General features: G+C 34.0%; 1 protein-coding gene across 1 annotated transcript in view; it reads right to left on the bottom strand.

The window, feature by feature from the left end:
- LOC111047566 (dynein heavy chain 5, axonemal) overlaps positions 1 to 16,379 on the bottom strand; it is a 145,677-nt gene that overhangs the window by 42,135 nt on the left and 87,163 nt on the right. The window contains exons 45-56 of the mRNA XM_039431399.1: positions 14,103 to 14,290; positions 12,926 to 13,062; positions 12,175 to 12,315; positions 11,790 to 12,030; positions 10,868 to 11,073; positions 9,943 to 10,106; positions 9,349 to 9,471; positions 8,971 to 9,163; positions 5,962 to 6,092; positions 5,584 to 5,732; positions 4,308 to 4,477; positions 3,248 to 3,474 (exon numbers count right to left, since the gene is read on the bottom strand). Coding sequence (XP_039287333.1) covers positions 3,248 to 3,474; positions 4,308 to 4,477; positions 5,584 to 5,732; positions 5,962 to 6,092; positions 8,971 to 9,163; positions 9,349 to 9,471; positions 9,943 to 10,106; positions 10,868 to 11,073; positions 11,790 to 12,030; positions 12,175 to 12,315; positions 12,926 to 13,062; positions 14,103 to 14,290 — 2,070 coding nt within the window. The remainder of the gene's footprint in view (positions 1 to 3,247; positions 3,475 to 4,307; positions 4,478 to 5,583; positions 5,733 to 5,961; positions 6,093 to 8,970; positions 9,164 to 9,348; positions 9,472 to 9,942; positions 10,107 to 10,867; positions 11,074 to 11,789; positions 12,031 to 12,174; positions 12,316 to 12,925; positions 13,063 to 14,102; positions 14,291 to 16,379) is intronic.

Here is a 16,379-nt window from a genome sequence, read left to right as displayed (position 1 = left end):
CACCTGAAGCTGTGAGTCCAGTTATTATTATTATTATTCGTCCAATTTACCACCCACGGAAGGGGTATTTGGATATGTCGATAATATACGTATTCAAATCAATCATAAATTATTTTAGATAGCAAAATTACATAAAAATATATACATAATAATACTGAGCAACCTAACTCATCTCGTAATGTGCTTCAAATTCATCAATTGAGTATGCACTCTCATACTTATTCATTCTGAGTATATCTCTCATCATCATTCGTTTACCCATGTAGGCCTAATTCTGAGCAAAAAAGTTTGCTCTCATTTTTTCATGCCATTTACTCATTTTTCAATCAACTTAGGTCTTTTTATGAATCTCATTGATCACGGTATTTTTAGACAAATCTCAGCAAACAAGTTCTATTAAGTCAACTCATTTCATCAAGGCCTTCTCTGCTTCTCATGAACCTTATTGAGTTTATTTTACTCAACATTTGATTCAGAGTCTTCTAATGTTTGTCATTGATGAGGGGCAACTTGCCTCTGAAAGTACTCGCTGGAGGTGGTGGAGACGACGTCCTGAATGAATCCGAGCGCATTGACCAGTTCGCGTTTGACGTCATCGGTGCACTCGATCTCAAAGTCGGAGATGAAGTGCTCGGCGACCGCCACCAGCGCATCCTTCGGCCACGGCTGGAACCAGTCGATCGTGCAGCCCGACACAAGTGCCGGGAAGCGCAGTGCCCGGTTGCGAAACTTCTCTCCAACCTACAATCACAAATAGTCAATAGAATAGAATGGAATAGGAGAGAATACTTTTCCATTTCGATCGCTGATTATTTGTAGTTTTTATTAAAGCATACCGCTAGGTACTATATTTCGCTTGAGAAAAAAACTTTGAATAAAACAGTAGACAGTAGTCGGTTTAAGTTGAAAAAATTGCTTCAAATTTGGAACACTAACGACCTACATCATGGGATATGATTATATAGCTGTTTTTGTTGTAACTCTAATCAAATCTCTATCTATCAATAAAACCGAACGGACAGACAGGTACAATTCTACCCTGCAAGATTGAAGTAATGCTCAACAAGCGGTCTCCAATCTGGGGTAATAAGTACAGAATGAGTTTTGGCTTTTTAGTGAGGTAAATAATAATAATAATAATATCGAGTGACCTGGCTGGCTCAGGTCTGGTGACAGAGTTTTCAGGTCGCAACTGATCAATTTCAGGGCCTCTGACATGACCTAACGTTTAGTGAGGTAAAAATCCCACACTACCCAAGCGACTCCGCTGCTGCTAGGTGCCTTTTAGAAGGTTTTCCCACCTCAGAAAAAACGTAGGTCCACCCTACAGTTACTATATGCGAGAGTTACTTTATAAAGTAACTGTAGTCTACCCCAGTGGTTCTCAAACTTTTCACTTCGAGCCTCCCCCCTGCATAATTCAGCTGTAAGCCGGGCCCCCCTACATGTATAAGTGTATAAAATCAATACAAACAATTATTTTAATTCATTCCGGTACTATATCTACTATAGTAAATAGTTGTTAATTTTGTTTCTCATAGCAATTAACAATAAAAAGAGCTTCAGTGTGAAGGATGAGCTTGTTTTTTCGCACAGAGTTAGAAGAGGTGTCAGCTCTGATTACGCTACTCTAAGTTCCTGGGTCACATCCAGTCTTGATGTAAAATTACTTTTCATGGCAGCTAGAGAAGAAAATCCAGTTTCACACGAATAAGTTATCACAAATGGAGTCAATATCTTCAATGCCTTTTCACTCAAAATTGGGTGTTCCTTTTGCACACCAATCCAAAAGGATGTGGGAGAATATTCTTCAAACTTCATTTTAAGCTCATAGTCATCTTGGAGATCAATGAGGTTTTCATTTTCTATCATGTTGAGGGAGCACTCATTGATTTAGAATTTGAATGGGTTTTGAATCCATGCCAAACCACTCAAGTTCTCATTAAAATATTTTCAAGTAGAATTTTAAAAGTAGAAAGATCGCTTATCGTAATTATTTTGGAAGTAAATTTTAATAATTTCCAACCAAGCTTTGCGCCCCCCCTGAGTATTCATCGCGCCCCACACTTTGAGAACCACTGGTCTACCCTAATATTACAATATTGTGGTAGAATGTGGTAGAAAAGCCATATTTGATAAAAATATTTGAATTGTCACAATCAAACTTCTACTATATTAAAATTACAAGAAACTAGTTTCAGTTGTTCAACTACTTTTGGTTGTTAGGCTACACGATTATGCATTTCATTAAATACATTATTCACTACTTGAAAATCAGAACTATTTCTATTCCTATGAATACTGCACATGAATAGACCTTTTTCATTAACAATAGTAGCTAATTCTGCAACTCACAGAATGTTATTATTATTGATTATATTCGAATTAGTTTCTGATTATTTCAATGAGTGTGATAATTTCAAATTCATTTAACCAAAATGATCTCATTGGTGAAGTTTCTTGTACTCCTCATAAATATTAGTTATGAGTTTTGAAATATCTTCGAAACCCAGCACCTAAAGCGTTGGTTCAGATCTCACCTGAAGCACTACCTCCGTAAACAAAGTCATAGTGCATTCGTGTGACGTCAGCAAAGGTAGGGCTCCTACACCAATAAAAATTAGTTGATTTTAGCTGATCTATATCAGCTAGTGTTTTTATTGGTGTAGGAGCCCTACCTGTACTGACGTCACACGAATGCACTACGGCTTTGTTTACGGAGGTAGTGCCTGAAGCTGTGAGTCCAGTTATTATCATTATTATTTATTATGATTATTCGTACAATTCACCACCCACGGAAGGGATATTTGGATATATCGATAATATGTATTCAAATCAATCGATCATGAATTATTTTAGATAACAAAATTACATGAAAATATATACATAATAATACTGAGCAACCTAACTCATCTCGTAATGTGCTTCAAATTCATAGATTGAGTATGCACTCTCATACTTATTCGTTCTGAATATATCTCTCATCATCATTCGTTTACCCATGTAGGCCTAATTCTGAGCAAAAAAGTTTGCTCTCATTTTTTTATGCCATTTACTCATTTTTCAATCAACTTAGGTCTTTTTATGAATCTCATTGATCACGGTATTTTTAGACAAATCTCAGCAAAAAAGTTCTATCAAGTCAACTCATTTCATCAAGGCCTTCTCATGCACCTTATTGAGTTTATTTTACTCAACATTTGATTCAGAGTCTTCTAATGTTTGTCATTGATGAGGGCCAACTTGCCTCTGAAAGTACTCGCTGGAGGTGGTGGAGACGACGTCCTGAATGAATCCGAGTGCATTGACCAGTTCGCGCTTGACGTCATCGGTGCACTCGATCTCAAAGTCGGAGATGAAGTGCTCGGCGACCGCCACCAGCGCATCCTTCGGCCACGGCTGGAACCAGTCGATCGTACAGCCCGACACAAGTGCCGGGAAGCGCAGTGCCCGGTTGCGAAACTTCTCTCCAACCTACAATCACAAAAAGTCAATAGAATAGAATAGGAAAGAATATTTTTCCATTTCGATCGCTGATTATTTGTAGTTTTCATTAAAGCATACCGCTAGGTACTATATTTCGCTTGAGAAAAAACTTTAAATTAGACAGCAGGCGCAGTAGTCGATTTGAGTTGACAAAAAATATGCTTCAAATTTGGAACATTAACGACTTATATCATGGGATATCTTCTCATGCTATCTTTTCTCTATATATCTTTCCAGAGACTCGTATTTACTAACATAGCAAGAGATTTCACAATCATCAATATCTAGTGATCCAGTTTGCTGGTTCATTAATTAAACAAGTAACTAGTTTTGTTTGTTATAGCATCATCTATCTCTAGTGATTTAATGAGACTTGAAATTGTATCAAACACTGATTTACTGGGAAGTGAATGTACAACAATACTGTAGTTTATTGTAGTACATTGTAGAAGATTCAATTAGATTGAGGAATGCCAATATTACAAAATTCTACTGTGAAAGTAGGGTAAGGTAAGTTAAAATCAAACAGTGGGAATCCACGGGTGATAAAAAACAACCAAAACTGGGGAATTGAAACATTAATATTAATTGTAAATCAATAGATTATTCTCAAACAGTGGGAATCCACGGGTGATAAAAAACAACCAAAACTGGGGAATTGAAACATTTAATATTAATTGTAAATCAATAGATTATTCGAAGTTTATTCAATGAAAGGTCTTCATAGTCTACTTAAACAACGTTTTTGGTTGAATTGGTATGCTTTAACAAATTGTCTCACAAAGAATAATCTCAGTACAAATAGATTCCTAGAAACTTACAGGAGAAAAGCAGAAGACAACGTGTAAATTCTGGCAAGTGCGAACTAGGAAATGTTCCATGACATTTTCATGTGTTAGAGCGCACTTGGGGTTCTCACGTTTCATGACTGGCGTCAACTCTGATATGATTTCTTGCTGCTCATCCTTGGTGAACAAATTTGAAATTACACCTGTAAAAAATGTAACGTTCATGTAATTTAAAGTGAATAAGTACAATTTATACCTAATACTAGAAATGCTAGACTGTGGAATACTCTAATACTGTGCTACTCTAATAGAATGGAAATAATAGTTTTTATGGGCTCTTGCAAGAAGAATGAGATTCCAGAACTATTCCTTACCTATGGAATTGTAGGATGGGGAGGAACAAACTACGTTCACCTCGACCCCCTTGGAAAAATACAAAAACTAATAATTATAATCATGAAGCAGAAGCCACCTTTTATTATCCGTCAGCTCAGCTCTACAATGAGTTTGGTGTGATGGACGCAAGACAACTCTACTCCCTAGAAATTATTTGCAGACTACACAAAAATCCAGAAAGCTTTCAAACCAGAAACCACTGTCACAACACAAGAAATAGAAGCTTTCTTATCACCAACAAAGCTATGAAGGCAGCATACTATAACGACACTTCAACCACCTAGCACCAAAACTCCACAATTTACTTCCTGTACACATCAAGATAATAAAAAACTCAAGAAAATTTAAATGTGCCGTTGAAAACTGGATCAAAACAACTGGAAGACATAGAAAAAATAATTTCTAAAAATATGTGAGCTCACTTGTCTAATTAATTCGCACCCTCACTCTGAATTTAATGTATTACTACAGCACCTGCTCCTGCACATGGGTTTCCCATAGTTGAGTAGGTTAATTTCCGAAAAAATGCAATTTATTTATATTTGTAGTAAATTTCATAAATTGTATTTTTGGATATTATGTACATTTTATTGGTTAGATTGCTTGTTTGTATATTAATGGGAATAAAATATATTATTATTACTATTCTATCAAGGATTGTTTTGTTCTATCAAAGAAATATACATTCAAATCATATAGTTGAATATCTACCCAATTATCTGAAAAAATGCTATTTCAGATACCCAAAAAATAAGCCTGGTAAGAGAGTGGAGGAAATAACAATAATTATAATAGGAGCACTTAGAAAAGTAGCTGATGATGAATAAACTCAAAGTTATTGTGACCTAATACTAATTGTAATTGCTGATAGTTATTGTAATTTATAGTTTAAATACGGTAGAGTATATTTTACCTGATGATAGAATATTATTGAGATACTCTAAGAATCCTTCTTCTTTGATATCCAAGTCAGTGAATATGAAAGTGGTTCCTTTCCCCTGCACACCACAAGTTCTGTACAGAAGTTTCAAGTCTTCGAGGAAGTTGGCCACGTTATAGGATCTGAAACAAAAAAAAAGTATACATGCTATAATAATCGAGCTTCAAATTACAAATTGGCTGAAGCACAAAGTGGATAGTAAGATTCAATCAAAACTGGAATCCAAAGATAATTCAAAAGAAGCAATGTTCTTACAAATGTCAGTTATCAGTAATTACAGAACTCAGAAATCGATAAGTCAATACATTTAATGCAGTATGCATTAAATGATATAAAAGTGTGAAACAATACCTTGTGAGGGCGATTTGGAAGGTTTTGTAGCCAGCAATAAATGAAGCTAACTTCGTCAATGACTGCTTTCCTGAGCCACCCACTCCCACCAGCATAACGTTGCCTCTCGGATGTCTTATAACTCTTGAAATCTGAAATCAACATAAAAATAATCCAACACTGATATGAAAATGAATACAAAACATTTAAGGTGAAATCAAAGTGTAAAGTTTGACAAAACGTTTATTCTACAAAGTTGGCTGAAAGGTGATCTAATAGATTTTTTATTATATTAATTATTATTATTAATATCATTAATGCTATTATATTAATATACAGACTGTTTAACGAAAGGTGTGACAGCAAGAAGACCATACATTCTACATGAAATTTGCAACAAAAAATGTCCAGTAAATTTTCTTATATATTGACCTTATTATAGTTTTCGTCCAAATATATTCTGTTATATATTCGTTATATATTCTGTCCAAATTGGCATGAGCTCTGAAGGATGAGGCCGACCCTCCTACTACTCACACACACAAGCGCAGTCTCCTTGTGTGTGTGTGTGAATAAAGGGACGGTCTGTCTACCTGTATACTACGTAGTATACATAGTTGACCGAGCGAAGTGAGGTCTAAGATTCAAGTCGACGGTTTGGCATTTCTCTTAATGTTCAAATGTTCATATGTTTTTATGTTGCGCATTTACTGCGAAACGCGGTAATAGATTTTCATGAAATTTGACAGGTATGTTCCTTTTTAAATTGCGCGTCGACGTATATACAAGGTTTTTGGAAATTTTGCATTTCAAGGATAATATAAAAGGATAAAGGAGCCTCCTTCATACGCCAATATTACCGTAAAAATCAGACTATAGAATAATTATTCATCATAAATCAGCTGTCTAGTGAACTATAATACTACCCGTTCAAAAACATCGAACATCTTGAAAATGCATCTTTCCATCAACGTTAGTAGACAGTTGACTATTTATAATACTACCCGTTTAAAAACATCGAACATCTTGAAAATGTATCCTTCCATCAACGTTGTAGACAGTTGCAGCCAGACCTGATAACAGCGCTCACACTCACATTCCGGGACGACACGTCACGGTACGATAGGACAGAAAGCTCTATATTTATTTAGGATTTTTTCTAGACATTTTAAATTGATAAATTATTTATTAATTTTTGAGAAAACATAACAACAGGTCAATGTAACTTACTGAGCGCGAGGTCTACTGTTCACAGAACTACTAGTATATCAATGGCACAGGTAGGCCGGTGTGTGCCTGCACGTGGGGAGCGAGGGTCGGCTTAATTTTTCAGCGCTCATGACAGTCTGGACAGAGTATAGAAAACTATCAATCGAAATATAATTCTAGGGATATGATTGGGAAGACATATTTTAACCTTCCGGCAGTCGCGCTGATGTAAAAAGTACAACAGTGTCAGTTTTTTTGCTGCACAAAACTATTGAATGGGGTGGTGTCAGTGAATGAGTCACCTATGCATTCCAAAACTTTCCCCCATCACTCCACTGAGTTGCAGTATCAACCGAGCAATGGTTCAGTCTTTAGGTGCCATTTAGTCGCGACAGTGCATAAGATAGGGAAAGACTGTATACGGGGACTGTAAACGAACCAATAACACAGAATTGATGGCTTTGCTTGATGTAACTTATTGGGCTATGGAATGGTAATCATCCAAATGTTCATAGGTGTAAAACAATCCGAGAAAATGGAGAAAGTAATTATACAATAATTAATTAATATGTTTTGACAGTAAACAGAGTACATATCACTCGGAAAATTGGATGTTGTACAACATACAACACGCGACTGCTCGTGTGATTGAGAAGGGCGCGACTACCGGAAGGTTAATAAGATTCATATAATTATTTGTTCCTTTGTTTGAGAAAATTACAATCGTCGATTTCAAAGCCAGATTTCAAACAGTTTGAACGCTCATTAAAAGTTCAAAAATGTCAAACAAAGTAATATGATTACAATTGGAAATTTCTTCCTCTTTCAACCATAGGTATCCTTAGAATCGTATTTTCTAGTTTTTGACGTTTTTCAAAAATATTGAAAACTCTACATATATCTCGAAAATTAAGGTCAATATAAGAAAGTTTTACTGGACATTTTTGTTGCAAATTCCATGTGGAATCTATGTTCTTCGGTTGATGCAAATTTCATGAAGAATCTATGGTATTCGGTTGTTACACCTTTTGTATAATGCTTTTATATTCAATATGATATCATGCATATACTTGAAGACAGCAATAGAGAGTGTTAATCGAAATAGCAAATAATTTGATAATCGTCAAATCTGCATACTACTCATTCTGAAGATGCCACACAACATGGCGAGAACATGTTACAGTAAATAAACTGTAATTTCAACATAAAAAGTTGATAAACCAGTTCATCATATTCTACAAAAGTAATAAGAAATGGATCCACAACATCTTTATACTACCGAGTTTTCATCAGTAACTTTATGACTATCATATACACGGGCGATGATAGTTTTTCAATACTGTAAATTGCATATTTTCAATGACAGAATCTATACGTCATTTTATGAATAACTTTGTTATTAGGATAGGATACATTATATCTATAGGATACATAGCATACATAACTATAGAATATAGCGTACATAACTATAAGATATTAATTTTTTGGTGAGGACAACTTTATTTATCTGAAAATTAAAAATAACGGTTTCAAAAAAGGGTATTTTCAATTTCCAGATAGGATAGTGTGTTTAGGGTAGTTCTGTTTAGGTAGCCAGTTCTGTTTAGGGTAGTAAGGAGGAAAACATATCAAAAGTCCCCACCCCTACCCCCTGTGATAAGGGGGTGGGGGTGGTTTAAAGGTACCATTTTTTGGTTTCTCGCATAAAACCTTTGACTATAGAAAGGTTTCTATAGTCAAAGATAAAACTCAAAAACCAAAAATCTCATAAAAATCAAAATCTCCTACATTATTTGATTAATGGAGTAGATAGAATATTACCTTGACCAAATGCATCATGGCGTCAGGGAAGAAGACAAGGTCCATGCCAGCTCCACGCACCATTTCATTGAACTGAGCGAGGAACATGTCGAGGCGCTCCCTCAGCTCGTCATAGTTGGAGACAGGCTCGTACACCTTGGGCAGCTCCATGTCTGTGTCCTCTCCCTCCTCGCCAGTCGGCTCTGGCGCATCTCTAGCATACACAATATCAATAAAAACTATTTGAATCATTTCATAATAGAACTGTTTACACAATTTGTCAATAAATACGTCAGAACTGAACCGCTTACATAAATTCGAAACTGATTCCTCATTTTTATAATCAATGAACTTCAAATTAGATGATAGAATTTGTAAAAATATTGAAGGATAAATTACCTCATAAAATCCACAAATACAGGATCTGGAAGAGACTTTTCTTTGTATTGAGGTCCCAGTTTCTCTTCAACAAGTTCTAATAACGCTCCATCAAACCATTCTTTGTCAGACTTCAAAGTGAACCTGCAATCACAATTGAATGAAGACGAAATAAACAATATTAGACATTAAATGAATTTAATTAATTTTTATGAATCATTTTAATGAATTGTGTTCTTTGTGTGAATTAATAAATAAAATAATACGGAAGAGTGGAAATTTAAATTAACAACTCTTAAGCTACTTTTATTGGAACCAAAGTTTGATAAAGTATAGGCCAACAATAACTTGATAATTAATTGGAACAATAAAAAAGTTTTATAAGCTAGTGAATCGTGCAGTTGAAAGTGGGATGAGCATAACATCCATTGACCATTGTTTTTACTAATGTAACTATTTTTCTGATTCATTATTTATTTTAGGTCTGGATTCCTGCATTTTAATAGGAATTTCAATTTATTTTGTTTATTATTAAATCATGAATACATTTCATTAATAAATCAACAATAAACACTAGTGGAGTAAGAATTTGAAGGGGAATTTACTGTTGTTTACCTATCAGAGAAGACTCTGGTGCACTCATGTTTCCACAGCACCATAAGAACATCCTCACTATCAATGACAGTGCTAAGTGTACCAACCATGCCTTGCCAAATGCGAGACAAATCTCGTAAACTGAATACGTAATGAAATTTGGCTGGAGTTGGCAGCAGTTTTATCTGTGAAATCACAAACAGATTTTAGAACTCCAATGAGATGAATAATTTGTAATCCATAAATCTTGATAAACGAAGAAGTAGTCCATGGTGAATGAAAAATATTGCCTACTATAATATTCAATAGGGCTAATATTTCAATAGGTCTACCTGATTTGTTAATTGATCAAAAATAATTTCTTAGTACTTTTTTGTTTTTAAAACGTTTTTATATAAAACACAACAACAGCTAGTTTCGGCATTTCCAAACATTTGATTGGGAATGCCGAAACTGGTTGATGTTTCCTGAAAGTTTGAAAATGGATTAGAAATGCCGAAACGGGTTGTTGTGTTTAACATAAAAATGGTTTAAAAACAAAAGGGTACTATGGAATTATTTTTTTATTAATTAAAAAATGGTGTATCTACAGTATGTACTTTGAAGAGTTATGATGAAAATTACACTTCCAAATAATATGTAAATTGAAATAAATCACTACCTCCGTTTACGGAGGTAGTGCATAAATTCGTTTGAAGTTGCATTTTTTGTTAAAAATCACTCACTGTTTTTTGTTCTAATCAATTACTGATCATACTCATTCGATTTCCTATGTTTTATTGCTTTAATCTGTTATTGACAGAATTGGCAATACATTTAAATAACCATAATCATGATTACCATATTATCATGTAGATAATTAATAGAGAATGGAGCTTTCATGTAAGAAGCTTTAAAATACTCAACAACGTTGAGTGCATATTGAAAAAGTGAATCATCAACTAACCCTTGTTCTCTGCCACAAAAGACGAGTGAGAGGTATGAGCTGTTTGATGAGACTGCGCACTTCCGCAGTGAAGCCTCTTTTCACATTGTAGTGACCTTCTCCAATAACAGAGAATATCTTATCGATTGATGCATCCGAGGGTAGAGGACAGTTGAATATACAGAACTGCCTCTTCAGACGCGATGGTATATCATTTCGACCTCCACCTGTGATTGAGAAAATTAATTTAGAAACAAGAACGGAGTAAAATTCGATACATATGTCAGGTAGGCTTAACGGATTCTGAGATATTTCAACAATATAATATTATTTCTGTTGGAAAACCTTCACGAAATTCGAAGGGATATTTTTGAAGTGGATTATCTAACTCGAGTGAGAATTAAAGAAGGTTGATTCTTGGACAAACTGGAAGCAGTTTACTAGAAATTAATAATGGTGTAATAACGAGAAATGGTTTCTCAAAGTGTTCTAATAAATTGGTGGTTTTGACAGTTTCAAATCCTTTTAATTCAATATGGATATCTAACACAATATCCACCTTCACAACATGACAAAACGTTAAACTTGAGGAGGTTAGAAGATTAATGATGAATGATTAATATCAATGAAGATCGATTATTTTACGAAGGAAGAGAAAAAAGAGCGCAGCTACCGTACTTTTAAATAAGTACATATCAATTACAAGTATTGTTTTCGATAATTATTTTCCAATTCATTGATCGTCTTACCCTGTCATTAAGATTTATTGAATATTAGGCTATTTTAGCATATTTTGAAAAACGAACAATGATACTAATAGACTTGAGTTCGTTCTTAAAAATCGTCAAGAATTGCGGGTCTTGAAGAATTTTTGAGAAATTAATAAAGATATATTGGATGCTGAAATTAAAAAAATGCTGTAAACTAAGAAGGAATGACAAACCTGGTTGATTCATTGCCGCAACAAACTGCACATCAACGATGGTGATGAACTCTCCAGGTTTTTCAAGGCTGTAGAAGCCTTTCATGTCCATAGTTTGCCGTACTATTTCGTTGGTCACCTGGTCGCCCCATTCATTTATTTCTGGCAAGTTGATATCATCAATGAACACAGTCATCTTCCTTCCACCAGATGGACCGAACATATTACCCATTCGCTTTTCAACGTAGCTTTCAATTGTTTTCTGTGAAAAATGTAGATGAAGATGAGCATTTATAAAATATAAGCACTATTTTTTTCATATAATTCAAGTAATGTACTATTATTTCTATGAAATTGAATTTCATATGATGTAATTACAATAGACAACCTGATAATAACAACATACCTGAAATTGATAAGGACTGGTAGCTGAAGAGAAGTTGAACGACCGACTCAAATGGACCTCTGGACTCGACTTCTTCATGTAGGCTTTCATCATGACAGTCTTCGCAGATCCTCCTTCTCCAATCAATATCACTGCTTTACCCTGCACAACAATAGAACATGTTTGGTTCTGAGCATCAAGTAGTGTATATTTTATTTAATTTTGATGGAATATCTTTTACGTTCATTTTCAGAGATCAAGCTCGTTTTTAAGGAAGGCCCATTATTTTTATACTACCAAAAAATATTTTTTATTCTTTGTGTATAAGTTTCTTCTTCTTTAAATTGTAAAAAATGGCAATAGCAGTTGAATCGATTTCATTAGATATATCGATACTCGAAGCGAAATGACAATGAAAGATAATTTTCATTTCTATTCAGATAATTATAGAAATATCCTACTTCTCCTAGCCTTGTCCTCATCCTACTTGTTCAGTAGTCTACAGAAAAGTTAAAAATTTACTTTCTGGAAGGTTAAAGTACATTTTCAAGAGTAAATTAACTGATTGCTGTAGCCTAGAGCCATTAAAAATTTCCAGTTTCAGATGCCTATCCATTACAGTTATACTGCTGAGCATAGTTTTCAAACAATACATTTCGTAACTGGCTTGGAACAGCTTGAAGCATCATACGAGTACATACCAAGAAACTGCAACAGTATTCACAATAGTTTGTAACTCAAGAATTAACACATTGCAACGAAATTGACTAACCTGCTTGGCTATACAGTTGATCAGATAATCAATGCGCACATTATCTATTATCGGCACCAGTATGCTGCTGTAATCTGGTGTGGAGTTTTCTGGATAGGTGTAGTGTGATAGCATGGAGTCCCATAGCTCCCATTTACCTGGACAGCAAAAAAACTATTAGAAGATATAGATGTGGTAAATCATTATTAGATGGAATTAGTATAAACAATCTTGAATATTTATAATACTTCAAAGAATGAGGTCCATACTGTATCACAACATTCTATTATTCATTTGTCCTGAATCATCTTTAATATCGAACAAGATAGGCCTATTCATTTATTTATTCGTCTTTACCAGCTTATTATTATCTAATCATAAATACTATTTATTTTTTAATTCTTTCATTCGTTCGTTCGTTATCAACAAACTATTGATATGTTCGTTAATTCAAGTATGCTTGATACAGGCCAGTGATGATTATGCCAAAACCTGTTCGTATACAGATTTATAAAAATAATTACAGTCTTGTTATATGATCAACCTTATAAGTAGATTCATTTTCTCAAAAAACTAAAAAAACCATATATCAGTCTTTAGAACATAAAGCATGCTATTGTAATGAAGATAGATTATGCAATTCATCATACTATACAATTTATTATACGAAGCAATAATATAAGATTAATAAAATGCGACACATCGATTCTTCAAGTGTTATAATACAATTTTGAGATGAACATAATAATGAAAGCTCCAATCGAGGCTTCATGCAACTCTTTGGGGCTGAAGTAGGAGGAATGAAAATCATTCATAACTTGATAACCTGAAATATAATTCAAGGCCGGTTGCAGACGAACCACTATCGCATGTGGGAAGTGACACCGACATACCACAGAACATACGAGAGAGACTTTCACACTGCATTCGAGTAAACGCTTATTAGTGCGTTTTCAGATGAGAAGGGTGGTGAATGCAAGGAGAATAATCGCTACCACAGCTCGCAACGCCATGTGGAAGTATCAGTGCCACTGCCATGCCTGCCAATGCATGCCGTATGCGCTGCGTTAGTGGTGCCACAGAAGGAAAATAGTGGCTCCCACATCCCACATACGATAGTGGGAAACACATTACGTGAATTCGAAATAAAATTTGGAATTGAATTACTATGATTGGAAGAGCGTGTTGTTTTCATTACCTTCTTTGCCGACTACAAAGTCGAATACAGTTGCTCCAGGCCTGACATGTGATTTAGGCAGATCCAAATGCACTAGCTTTTCTCTCAAGAAAGTGTCGAACTTGGCTCGATCGGCATTATCCAAAAATGCACCCATTCCCCAAATCAGAGAGAACACATAGAGCCGTTTCAAGTGTTCGGCGCTTAATCTGCAATATAGTTCGAATTATTACTAGATTTTTATGTGCATTGAGAAAAATTAACACACCATATATACTGTAATTGCATGGGGCAAATATCTTGATATAAAATAATTACTCAAATAATTAAAAACCAATATATTTTAAACATCTTGTTCTCAATGATAATTTATTATTTGTGGAAGTTCTTGTAAAAATGTGTAATTATTATGAAAATAATAAAGTTTGTAGAATATGTGAGAGCAGTGTTATCGTACTATTGCCAAACAGACATAATTAAAAAATAAAGAACCAAGTGAAAATAATTTTTTGAATATGGTATGAATTATTGAGGTCTAACAAGTATGATTTTATTTGACTAACAGCCACAATTATTGAGATTCAAAGATGACTTTTTCAACAATTCAGAAAAAAATTAAGATTTGAATTTCATGATATTGTACTTGTTGATAAATACAGGCTACCAAATACAGAACACGATGCATTACACATTCTAAGAATTGAGTTGATAACACACAAAAAACTATTTCTTAATTGAAAAAATTACAAAAATATTATTGAAAAACTAGAAAATACTAATTGAAAATTCAAAACTTCAGTTACAACAGTTTATCGGCATGAAAAAGTGGCGGGATATGCTACTACTGTGATGACAGATTTACTAAACATCAAAATATTGAATTATTAACAGGCCTACGTTTACAATTTCAAGTGTAAGAAGTTTGGGAAATGAATAATGAAATACATAAGATGTAAATATGGAATTAAAAATGTCACAATAGAAACATGCGAAACATGATGCATTTTTTTGTTTCATTGCTTATCATGAAGTGTACAAAAACAGGCAATGGAACATCATCACATTCACATAACATTGATATAATTACCATGATTTGTAAACAAATAAAGGCTCTATTTAGAAAAATGTTCAGTCATAGTTCTGAATTAGGAGTTCTTTGGAGACTTTCAATTACATTGATTAACACTAGAGAATAAAAAATATCTAATAAGGATGGAAATGGAGATTACTCTGACAAGAGAGTGAAGAGTATAAGTTTTCCAGTGAGTAACAGACTTTTCCAATTTTAATTGGAATTTTATATCTCTGTAAAACTTAAAAGAATGTATTCAAATACAAGAACTGGAAGGTTGATGTTGTGAAATACAAAGCAATGACTTGAACGCCTTTAGAAGCGAAATAACACTGTGATTATTGAAACGCTGTTTATAATGATGATTATACACAATACTTCATCAATGAGACGAATCCAAATAAATTGACATCTGGAAGTACTTTAGACAACTTGAATATTGTATTTTCTGCGGATCATGTTATGTAATAATAAGAGATCATGGATTCAAGGACGGTAATGCTTAAATTTTAGAAAAAAGTATGCAAAAATCTAAAAATTTATATTCTTGTACAAAACATATATGTTTTTTGGTTTTATTTTGAGTTGAGGTCGGCTAGTAAGTGGTGAAAAGCCAAGTGACGTCACAAATTACACCTGGACAATTACACAATAACAGTCAAAATTGGAAAACAATTACTAACAACTATTAGACATTTACAAGTAGAAGTTGAAAGACAATTACACATTCGCCTAGTCATTCGCTTACAGTGTCATACCTTGTTACCAACATTGATAATTACTTACACGATTGGTACCATCTTGCGTCTGTAACAGTAATTCGACATGAGCCATCAAAAATGGACATGCCAACACACTTGCACGAGGAAATACAGTTTAGATTTATTGAACTAAATACAAATAATTGGATATTCAATTTCTTACAAAGATATTAAAATTTCTCAAGTTTACATCTAGCTGTTAACCCTGTTGTCAATATTTGCAGTAGCAGAAGCCTTCGGGGTGATTTACAGCATTTAATTAGGATTTTCGTTGAATAATAATTATTTCTTAAATTTCATTTTATTGAAATGATAGTAACAGATGACATCAATGTACCCATGCCTTTCCATATTTTATGAATGCATGTCAAGTTTCTGAGTTCATGTTTAGATTCATTATCAAAAAATGATCAAGAGAATATTGGATGTTTTTGACAATCCATCAACAATTTTTTCATTATCTAA

This window comes from Nilaparvata lugens, chromosome 6 (genome assembly GCF_014356525.2).
Source record: "Nilaparvata lugens isolate BPH chromosome 6, ASM1435652v1, whole genome shotgun sequence".
Lineage (NCBI taxonomy): Eukaryota > Metazoa > Arthropoda > Insecta > Hemiptera > Delphacidae > Nilaparvata > Nilaparvata lugens.
Note: the sequence above shows the minus strand (reverse complement) of the source record. Positions and strands in the feature narration are given on the sequence as shown.